The 12,200-nt window shown below is 39.0% G+C and overlaps 1 protein-coding gene across 12 annotated transcripts in view; it reads left to right on the top strand.

The window, feature by feature from the left end:
- ntng1a (netrin g1a) overlaps positions 1-12,200 on the top strand; it is a 90,020-nt gene that overhangs the window by 69,217 nt on the left and 8,603 nt on the right. For 5 of the 12 annotated variants that reach the window (XM_084398328.1, XM_084398334.1, XM_084398331.1 and 2 more), the window contains exon 5: positions 7,429-7,455. In XM_084398328.1, the coding sequence (XP_084254454.1) occupies positions 7,429-7,455 (27 nt within the window). Of the gene's footprint in view, positions 1-7,428; positions 7,456-10,293; positions 10,339-11,281; positions 11,342-12,200 lie in introns of all 12 variants that reach the window. The other 7 variants (XM_084398337.1, XM_084398333.1, XM_084398329.1 and 4 more) reach the window with 2 other exon arrangements.

Raw genomic sequence — 12,200 nt, 5'->3', positions numbered from 1 at the left:
CACTTGTAGGACCTTTCTTTCACAGAAAACAGCGCATATCAAATGTTAGAACTATAAAGAAGGACAGTTAGCCTTTATAAAACCAGTGCTGTCTGTAAGCCTGGGGACCACTGCAGTTTATTTCAAATGACAGAAGACAGAGCCTTCAATCCAACACACAGAATGTTTGCCCTGAAATAAACTAGCACTCAACATATGCTTCTGGGACTAAAGCAGCAGCACATATAACAGATATGACCAAAACTTTCTTTTCAGTCTTCAGCAGGTTAGAGAGTGTGTGTGTGTGTGTGTGTGTGTGTGTGTGTGTGTGTGTGTGTGTGTGTGTGTGTGTGTGTGTGTGTGTGTGTGTGCGGGCGTGCGTGCGTGCGTGTCTGTCTGTCCGTGTGTTTGTGTGTCCCTCCGTGTGTTTGTGTGTCCCTCCGTGTGTATAAGGGGAGCGACGCGTGCCTTCTGGCAGCTGTTGTACCTCATGACTCTCCAGGAGCCAGTGGAGTGTTTTGAAGGACTGAGATTGACAGGACATTATTTTAAAAAAAGACAGCGCAGACTCTGGACCCACTATAAAACATAGCCTCACCTTAAACCCCTTATTATGGTCCTCCTGTGTGAGGAGAGTGAGAAGTCCATAACATAATAATGCGGTAAAAGACAGGCTCTTAGAACATTCCCTTTGGATTAAAAATAATTAGATTAAACAATAATAATAATATTTCAAACAGAAGAAAAGCAGTTTGACGATTTAAAACCAATTGCAGCTGATTTTACAACAGTTCTTTGTGCTTGATACCATGCGGTAGGGCAATGGAGACAAACATAAATAATTACAAATAGCATCTTTTTTACTACAGGTTGCATTGTTATGCTTTAAAAAAAAATGTTTTACTGCTAACAGTGTATTGCTCTCTCGCTTCGGTCTTCTTTTTATTGAAGCAAAATATGTATTTAAATAAGTGCTACTGTTTATCACAATGCTTTCAAAAAAGTTTTTTTTTTTGTGGCACTTTGTAAAAAATTGCATTTTCTATTTTATTGTTTTTTCTTAGTTTAAGCTCATTTTTACTCACATTTTTGTTTTGTGAGGGATATTATATATAGATACATTGTTTTTTAATAGATACAGGTATCTTGACTGCAGTTTTACTAATTGAAATTATGAGTAATTTGTAGTTTGGTAATTTATTGTATGTAGTGTTAGTTCTTCTTTTTTGTGTCGTTGGAAGGCAGAGTAGTTCCTCTTAGTCCGACTGGGTCAGACAAATCAAGAAAAGAGCTTGAGATTGATGAAAGAGTGTTGGATATCACTCTTCGTCAAAGCGTGCTCAGACTTCTGGGAAGTAGCTAGGTTCTCGCTTCACATCAGAACGGCGAGTCGGAGAGCGATCAGTTGGAGAATTAGCAGTGACAGACCATTTCTGATCTCGAAGAGAGGGGAAGTGATGAGGGCGCCCCCATTTTCTCCCTCCTGGAAAAGGCGGCAATGGGACTCACACACAATGTTCTGGCCTGTGCTGATCTGAATCTAAAATGCCTTCTTAAACTTGACTAATGTTTGTGTGTTTTATGGGTTGTCAGATTGATGTAGGGTTTCACGACGCGAGTGAAAATAAGGTCTGATCTGCACTGTGCCTGCTGGTTCCCAAGCGAAGCAATGGCATTTGGTATGGTTCACGCACATAAGATCAGCAAGCCCCTGTTAAAGTTTAAAAATGGGAGGATTAGCAAGCAATGCTAATTGTTTTCCACGTCTCTGCTGAGTAATACTCTGTGGTTTAATATAGCACTTCTGTACAGAGAACTGACTAATTCCTCTTGTCCTGGCAGGATTAAACTGTGCAAATGAAACTTCAAATCAAACTGGTCTGGCCTTGTAAATTACTTGTGATCAAAGCACTTAAAGAGAGATGTGTCCCGACACAGTTTCAGTAACGGTTTTTATCGTTCCTCATTGACCTCGGCTTCAGTCGGTGAAGATAAAAGCTGAACATGATATATGCTTTTATGCGACTTATTGATTTTACAGCTTTTTAACATTTAATTTTGGATACAAAATTCCACTCAGCACACAACAGAAGCCATGGAAATCATGCTTGAGCGGGATCCACCGAGGGAGGAGATTCATAATACCTCATTTACTTCTGTTCAGCCTAGCTAACGAAGACAGCCCAACACATCTGGAGATGACAGTCGCAATGAGAGTAAATTATTATCAGCGGTGCCGTAGTGTACGACTGATGGCTGGTTTTGTTTTTTAATTAGTGTACATAAGTAAAGGGCTGCCAGATGTCAGTGTGTTCGCCTGCCGTTGTTCGGCGTCCTTGAATCAAATGGTTCGTTCCTGGGCTGAAACTATAACAGCTGTACCCTTCCTCCCCCACCTGCCATCCTCAGACATGCAAACTTTCTTATAGGAAATCATACACTCAAGGAGGAAGTGAGGAAGACAGTTCCCGCCTTAGAACGTGCGCAGTCCTGTAGAAGATGTTTGCCTTTCTTGTTTTGTAACATGGACGATCTTGAAGTGTAATTAAGCGTGTCCTCGATCCTCATTCCACTGCCCGTACGGATGCTCTAATTAGTGTTATCTGAAGGGCCAGGTGGCCATCTTGTCTTCTCCCAGAAGAGGAGAGTTATTTTGTACGAGTTGTGTTATCTAATTATTCATTTTAACATCTCCACCCTGGCTGCATGTCCTCCACAACCACCACAGTTACCATTTCCATCTTGACTCTTGTAGTGTCAACTCCGAAAGCATATTACGCTCCCTCTCTCTTTCTGTCTTTTTTCTCTTTCTTTATTTTGTGTTATGTTCTCCTTATTCCCCCATGAGACCTGGTTTGTTTACTCTGCCTTTTCCACATCTTTCTCTGTGCTGCCGCAACGGTAATCTCTCTTTCAAATATTTGTTTCTTCCATCACAGGATTTTCCGCCGCGTGTCGCATTCCCAGAATCTTAACTGTGACTGTGACTCATCGCAGGCACTTTTTCATACTTGCCATCTCCCGTACAAATCTATTCACTCTGCCCTGTAAAACATTCAGATGGAGGTGCCGTTACTGTAGCAGAGGTTGGCCGACAAGTTCTACCGGTGTGGGTTGTCATTTCCTTACGTTTTGAGCCGCGCGGTTGCTTGTGTATGTCACGGCTCACATCCGTGTAGAAAATGGATGATGGATGGCCATGAGATGTAAGTGGCCAGGGAAAGTAATTACAAACTTTGCCTAGGGTAGAAATATTGTAGATAAGCTTTGCCGGAAAGTCCAGGTGGATGGAAAAAGCAAACAGATGAGACTATGTGAAGGTCAGGAAGTTGTTCTACTAGAACAACAATAATGAGGCCACCAGCAATTCAACTAGCTCCGTTTCCAACATGAAACATGAAATAAAGCATCATAGAGGGGTTTGTCCTTTTGTTGGCGACGGAAGTGGGCGGTTAAGGAACAGATTGTCTTTCAAATGAGAAAAAAGGAAGTCGTCACAATTTCCATGCCGTCCAGCGGGAATCCCTCAAGCTGGATGACTTGGCAGGCGTGTGAGTGTGTTATGTAGGGCAGGACAGATCTGGTATCTTGCCCAGGTTGGGTTAATTACGTCCCGTCAACCTCTGGGAGGAAGCCTGAAAAATTAACTGTCAGTATAACATGTGTTTAGGTGTGTGTGGATGGATTTTCCCCCCGAGAGACTGTCTATTCTTTATCATTCTGTGCGGGTTCATATAACATTGTAGGTGTATTTTGATGGCATAATTGCTTGATTGTGAGAAAAGGGTCTTATTAATTTGTGGAAAGGTGGATTTGCACGAAATCAAGGAAGTATTTGTCTAAAATATGAATAGAAGGAATGTGGAATAAGTCCCACACACTGCTATATATATGTATATGTATATATATATATATATTAGTGCTGTCAAATTTAACGTGTTAGCACACGTAAATAATTCTTTTCAGTTTAACGCTTTAAAAATATTTAACGCAATTAACGCATTATCCGTTTTTTCCATCATCCTTTGGCTAGCGTTACATTACGTTAAATGATCACGCTCTTATTCAAGCAAATGCTTTTAAACATTCACATGTGATAAGACCTTAAAGAGAATACAGTGCAATATATACTTGCATCTGTGTGTGAATCTCTTGTCTGTGTGACACACACACGACTCATGCCCGTTTTGTGGAGTATCCTTGCAAGCACAGTCTTAATTAAATGAGTTAAATAAAGTCTTAAATGTACGTAAAGAGTTGAGAAAATAGGGTGTGTCAGATCTGCATCATATGCTTCAGCTCTTAAAGTGACAGCAGCCTATTAAGCTCGCTTAATGTTAATCAAAGAACAAAAGACAGAGAAAATCGTTTGTAGCTTTAATAAGGATTAATCTATATTTAATTTATCATTTATGCAGTGAAGACTGTGAAGTGTTTGATAACTTTATTCAATATCTGTATATATCCTACCTGTTAGACCTACCTAAAAATCTTAAAGCACCGTCTACAAGGTTACATTGGACAAAAACAGTGAAAACAATAACTTTTTGTGCATTTTGACAGGGCAAGTAAAAATCTGAACCGGTCTGACTGGGCCCATAGAAAGAATTGAGCCCTAATATATTGAAGGGCAGGCGAATATTATTTAAAGCCTAATAAATGTTAAACAAGTATTTATTATATAAGTATTTAGTATTTCACCAATTACCACCTGGTGTCACTTTTGGACAGTGTTACTTTAGAAAAACAAGTGATTTATACACTTTTAATGTCACATTTTGTAATATTTGCATTTTGTTTTGTTTTTTTACTATTGGTTATTTTCTCATACACACACAAACATCAATAATTATTCAATAAGCAAAACTTAACAACACAATAAGCCATTAAGCTACTAAAGGTAAAAATTTTGCAAACATTTTCTGGCAGTGTAGAGAGTTCATTCAGTCATTTTAGGTGTGTTAAACAAACAATAGCATAAAAGATGACAACATAACATGTAAAATCAGGTACAGGAAAATTGGAAAAATCCTCCTGGATATATATTCATTTAGCACACACACACTCCTGCCCATCATCAGTTGTTCCTGGAGACTCGAGTGACCCCAGAGTGCAGAAGTTCAGATGGTAAAAATCAATGGAGTGTGCAATAAACATAAGCAGCCTAATGTGTTTCTGCATCAGGCTTCACAATTTGATTCCTGCTCTCTGACATAATGGAGAGTTCCAGCAGGTGAGGGGGGCTGAAAACCGCTCTGATTGAAAGATAATCTAATGATACGACACATGATATTTTGTGTCCGTCTCAGGCAGACGACTGTCCAACTCAAAAGAGGAGAGGTGAATAAATAAAAATAAATAAAAATGAGGTTGTATAGCACTTACATGAATCTTGAGGATGAATGAGAACCATGACTAAAAGCCTGACTGTATTTAAAGCAAAGAGAGCGGACAATGTGCTATGAGAGGTGCTGTGTTACACTGTTGATGCTGTTTAGAGTATATAGAGACGTCTGTATTTGTTTCTGTGGTGTCAGATGCAGCATCAATCATTGTAATTTTTCCATGATGAAGTTCAAGTAAAAAAAGACATTGAAAGAGGGAACCAAGCCTTACTGTATCTGTGGACCAGAATATCATAGAGATTTCCACCGAAATTACCCGGAACAATTTGTCGCAATTTTTCCCCCCAGACCTGTTTCTTTCTGCGTTTCCACTGCAGTCTAAAGTACTGTGAAGATTAGGCAAATTAGTCCGGTGACGTAGGACTACACACACCGCAACAGATTTTTAAAAATGGTGGTTGAAATGAAATGCTGCGTGGAGTCAACCAATCAAAATGCAGCATGAACTCAACCAATTAGCATGTTCAGTGCCCAAGTCCCACCCCTGAAAGTTCCTGAACATTGAAAAAGTAGTACCTCACAAGCAGGGACTTTCTGAGGGGGACATTTTTACCCGGAACTTCATTTAGGATCCTGCGGTTGAAACACACCAAGTACATGAAGTGTGAAAGATTTCATCAATGAAATCAAGGTATTGGCAGATACCAATCTCTCTTTGGTATTGGCATAATAGATGTGAATGCAAAAGCATGATGTTATAGTTTATGTTTCCCTATGCAGGTTGTCCTCTCTTCTCCTTTCCGTCTTCTATCTTTCTGTCTCAGTCTTCACACATGTTCGTTGGAGGTGCCTGGAGGTGCCTATTTTCCAAGTGATTTCTCAACCCTCCTTCCAAAGGTCATAAATTTGACTCTTAACTGTCCATATGAAGCAGAGATCAGGGAGAGAGATTAGATGGCGCACACTTGATCAATGGCACACTGCAGGGGCGTGAGTTCAGCTCACCAAGAGTTCTCCATCGTTCAAAGGAAAATCTTCATTCACTGCTCTCCGAATGGTCTGTTTGAAACGTAGCACAAAATCTTATACCTCACCATGTTATGTTTATTTTTATTTATTAGGAATGCAGATATAATACTTGAACCTGTTCCTACTTTTGGATTTGCTTTGTGTTTTAAAAAAAAAAATTATGAATTATCCTAGAGGGGTTCTCTGCTGTCATCAGTTGTTTGAAATAGTTGTTTTACCAAGGTTGTTTATTTTTTCAGGTTCTGTAGCAAGTATAGTGAGAGATAGTCCAGCAGTACACTGCAAACTATTTTATTACATAAAAAACAGATTATGGGTGTGTTCACACTTGGCATTTTTGGTTCAATTAAAATGAATCCTGGTGCGATTGCTCTGTTAGTGCGGTTCATTTGAATAAGTGTGAACGCTACCATGCAAACCCTGGTGCGCACCAAACAAGTGGACCGAGACCGCTGAAAAGATGTCTCCGTCCAAACGTTGGTGTGGTTTGAATCAATTATGAATGCAACACAGACCAAAGGCATGTAAACCATGTAACCATTTTATAAGCTCTTCACGAGTCAAAACACCATCATATGTAGGCTACACACATACAACGAGCAAATTTAGCCCAGCACACAGCATTGGTTTGGATGTTCGGGAAGTTCCGTCTCGAAACATCATAAAAGCTGATCAGTCAGGTTGTGAATGAATCCCTATATGGTGTTAAAATGCAAATGTGAATGCTAAGCGGACCAGGACTAAACTTTTTTTTTTTTTTTTTTTTTTTGGTCTGGACCAAACGAACCGAACTATAAGTGTGAACACACCCTATATTACATGTTATGTGCATTGTATGTGTTTTTTATCAATATTTATTTATATGTATTATTAATATTTATTGTGTAATGATTATTTCATTTAAGTATTTTTATGGAAATATATATTTCTAGAATGTAAAATGTAATTATTGCTTTTCATAAAAAAAAAAAAAAAAAAAATTCACTTTTTATTACATTTTAAAATTGCTGTTTGTTGCCATTGCTATTGATATATACTGTTTCTAATATAATCTCTTCTCTCATTTCTCTTCTAGGTCTGCCAAATAGCGTTGGTCCAGTTAGTAAGTAAACAAACTCATAGATCTAAATCAACAGGAAGTGCGAGATGAACAGCTTTGCTTCTCACTTTACCTCAAGTACACTTCTGGTTAAACGTTGATTTCTGATTTTCATTGGACCAATTGATTATAAACTGTGCAACCTAATGTGATTAGTTTTGAAGTTAATTAGAACAGGGTTAAGGTAAGCTATTTCTAGCAAACAGCAGTTTTGCCACATAATAAGATAGGGGCTTAGAAGCAGAAAGGGGAGAATATCATTTTAATATGAGAAATGCAGGTCTATCTGGTATTATCTGGTCCTGCCAGGGGCCTCATAAGCCAGCAGACAGATAGAGTTACAGGTGCAGGGAGGTTGAATGTGAAAACTGGAGCCACAGAGATATTGAACAAGTCAGAATGCATGTAGAGCCTTGAATATTTCCATACGCTTCACTTCTCTTGGGGCCAGGACAAATATACACATTTCCTCTTTGGATAGATTGGTATAACATATCAAAGATGTATGAGATAACATTGCACAAATCAAATATTCAAAAATGAACATTGGAATTATTGTTGATAAGGCTGATAAGGATTTTATATTCATTACAATATTCATATTGTACTGATTTATTCATACAATATAGTACTACCAATGAACATTTGTTGAGAAGAAATTAGTGAACAAAAAACCTGCGCTACAAGTTGCACTTTTAATCAGAAATGTACGTTAAACCAAGTGGACACTCTCCTCAAGTGTGTTTTGTCTTTGGCTGTAAAGCATGGCCTGAGCTGTGCCATTTCTGCATGGGCTCACTCCATTATTTCTTATGCAATCATCAACATGAACATCCACTCACTGTCCCTCATGGTGAATTTACACACCTCCATCCAGAAAGACACAAAGATGAGACACTCACAGTACAACTAGGGTCCTGAACAGTTTGATGATACTTTATCACCAAAAAAAGAGCTGAAGCCATAAAAACTGTCCTCTGACCATCACTATAACAATTATAAACACCATTCTCTCCCTTTCATAAAAACTATAGAGAGAGAGAGCTTGTAAAGAGAGTCCTTGAGGCCGGAGATGTTTTGCCCGAGACTGAAAAAGAAAACACTGCAGTTTCCTCAGAGTTGCTTGAGGGTAATTGAATTCTTTATTGACTTTTCCCAATTCTATTTCAAGTTTATTAAGCCTGCCAGAATTGCCTAATGCAGGCATTAGAGCAAAATTAATATTTTAAGATGAGATTTTGGCTGTACAGGATTGCATTTCATCACAGCATTGATTAAAAGCTGTCACTTCTTATTTATCCAATTTTTATCCAAATTTTCACCAACAAAAACATTAATGAAGAGCAGATGTGATGAGCATCGCTCCTAATCATTTGGTAATACGGATCACATTTATATCAATAATAAAGTGCTCAACGTTGTCCCATGGGTATCATGACACTGGCTTCTGCATGTGTGAGTGTCATGTAATGTGATGAAAGAGGACAACTGGATTCATCCGTCACTATGAGGGCTGATAGCTTCCAAACTGATAGTATCTCCAATGGTTGTTCACTGCTGTGTTCTCAATCTTTGTGTCTAACTGGATTAAAAATAAAGAGACAAAACCTCTATGAAAAGAGTTGTGGGAAAAAAAGTGTTTCTCCAAATATTAGATTAGTTTGATGGATCCAAATTGTTTTTTTTTTTAGTTTACAAAAGAATGCCTAATCACATTTTGAAATAATTGTAAAAACACATTCCTTTTTTTCTTGTTTGTGTTTTAATGAGGTTGAGTATCATAAAACAAACAAATCTTCAACTAATGAGGTGATGCTGAAATGCCAAACACTAATCTAAAGAAAGAGAAACACTTTACAATGTTGACACACCCTCAGCTAACATTATCTTATTAATCTTACAAGAACAATTCTTTGTTTTTCATCTTTAATTTCTGTCATAAAATATTACTGGAGCTTGAACTGAAAACTCATAGTTATTTTCACGGAATTCCCCGAATCACATGGAAAAAGAGTCATTTCTCCCAATGTGATTGGACATAGAGGCCATTTCATAATGGGTCTTCAAGATGGGTTTCCCCTGTCAGTAACCTGCGTCTGCATGCATTCCGAGTCCCCAAACACCATGCTATGTCCCTGGTGAAAAAAAAATCGAATTCAAATTCATAGACGTGTCCTCACTGGAATTCCTGCACCCTGTCCTCGTTTTACACACTTTTCCCACACACTGAGGTCAACCATGAAGCAGCACATAAGGGACTTAACCATGTTTGTGTTGGAGGGAAGGAACGTTTGGTTTGGTCCTTTCGCTTTAGTGCTGCCTCTGAGGTTGACTGAGAGACTGCCCCGTTCCCAGTCTTAATATTTCCGCATCTAAGGAAATTAATTGTATGTAATTATAAGGATATTCCCATCAAATCATCATTTCAGTTGTCACCTTTTTTTTTATCCAGAAGCACACTTCAAATTAATCAATTTGATGAATTTAACAAGTATCTCAAGCAACCATGATTACACGTGCGCACAATCCAATCTCACATGGTGCATCCGAAACACTGACACAATTTCCCTTCATCTCTGTCAGCCATCTTTCCCATGTATTAATATAGAGTAAGCCAAAAAACACAGCTCAATTACATACAATCTCTAGAGATGACCTGTGATTGGTCCATTGGTTGCTTGTCCTCATCGAGCCTATCAGCTCAACTTTATGAATGACCCATCTGGAGATGTGTGTAGCTGTTTATGTGTACATGAGTCCAAACTTGACCCGTCCTAGTGCATCTGACATCCGACAGCCAGTGCATTCAATTAACACCTGATTTCTCCTGCTTGCATGCAGTTCGGCAGAACATTTCATCTCTAGGTGTCGCTAACCGAAATCAAGGTAGGGTATATTTTTCAACTTGGATAAAATTTCCTTTGATCTGACTCACAGAACAATTTTTAGACTGCTATAAGAGTGAAACAGATCCAGCAGAAGTTTGCTGACAGCTAGTCTTTTTTGTACATTTGTTGTATACTGACTCATTCCAGATGGACAAACATGTTCTTTTTGCTTTTTCTCTTTCGCGTACGAGTTTCTGACATGTCTGAAAGCTGTGAGATTTTTGAGCAATCAGCATTTCTAAGAAACAAGCTGAACAGCCGTAAAGACACGAAGATGATTTAAAGCATTATGCCCTCCATTTTAATTAGGAATGACGCTCTCTCTTGGGCCCTCTCAATCTTTTCTCAGCCCTGCCAGGGAGTTTTCATGGCTGTTTAAATATACTGATTCAAGTTAATACATTGCGCAGAAAGATGGCCAAAGAGAAACATCATGCAAACAGCATGCCTGAATAAACAGTGGTTTTGATTGAATTGGGGGTTGGAGGTTAGTAAAGGACATAGTGCTCATTGAAACTTGGGTTGATTTGTGAATGCATGATAAGCTGATAACTTTGGGATTGTTCTGAGCCCTGTTGTTCTGCTGTTGTGTCGGACTGGCAGCGGGACGTAGGGATCTAAGCCTTACGTGCTCTCACACAAGAAGCCTGGGAAGCTCAAATACGCTAATGCCAGCTGAGCAGTTTCTGCCAGCAATGCAGGCTTTTTGTTTTCCAGAGCCGTTGAAACTTCCAAACCACAACAGCTGCAAGGAATGGAACGTGCACTGTGCACATTTTTGTCTATTTTTATCATTTATGACAGAGAAACTGGATTTAAATAGTCTGCATTCTTTCTACTTCATTCTTCTTTTGGTATGAACATTAATGTTCATAATAAAATGTAGGGTTTCTGTTGATTTAATGTTTTCATTTAATTTGTTTTGTCTTTATTTTGTCCAGTAGCTCCTCAAGTTGCTTTGTCAACCATTCCTTCTGTACAAGTTGCAAACAGTAAGAGAGGTAGGAGGACTCGATTCTTATCCTCTCACTACTGTGTCAGTGTATGTCATCCGAATTACCCCCCACCACCATCCCCTGAATGAATCCAGAGTGAGTCCTGTACTTTCTGTACTTGCAGAACACCTATCCCTGACCTTACTTTTCCCACTTTGCATAGTATAATAGTACCATTAAAAAGATATTGATTTTATTGTATTTACTTTATTGTTTAATTTGTTTATATTACTAGTTTGTTAATTAACTCCATCCTGAATCAGCATGGAAACTCTGTCCCGAATGCTTTTGGGACACGAGTCTTTGAAATTAATGTGTTGTTTATAGTCAATGTTGCTGATCCGAGTTTGGATGAGAACATTGAATCTGATATAACTCCACAGTGGCTCACAGACGAGAAGCCTGTACATTTTTTTTGTTAAAGTGGGCCGTCTAAAACATTTTTCAGACAGAATGATTGACATATCCAGGCAGCTTTAGAGATCGCTTTTCAGGAGATATGTCTGTCTCGACGACTCCAGTCGGGGGACGGGGGAAAAGGCTGCTGAAGGAGGCCTGACCTCAATCCAGATGTTGATAATGAGAATCCCTCCATTTCTCCCGAAAGCCCTGGAATCATCTCAGGAGGGAAGGACATGGAGGCTTTATGAACGAGAAGATCTGTCAGACCCGTTGAATTGAGGGTTCTGGCCAGTTGGTTGACCAAGTGTCCCTGGCAGGTCAGGGCGCCACTTTGTTATGTTATGCCAAGAGCAGCATCCGTGCGTTGAGATTCAACTTCACTTTGAAACTAGGACAGACTCCTTGCGGGTCCTGGATAAACGTTGTTTGGTTTCTTTGGAGGCTGTGGGGAAATAGATAGGAA

Source organism: Rutilus rutilus (assembly GCF_951802725.1).
Source record: "Rutilus rutilus genome assembly, chromosome: 24".
Lineage (NCBI taxonomy): Eukaryota > Metazoa > Chordata > Actinopteri > Cypriniformes > Leuciscidae > Rutilus > Rutilus rutilus.
The sequence above is the reverse complement of the archived record's forward strand: the minus strand, read 5'-3'. Positions and strand labels throughout refer to the sequence as shown.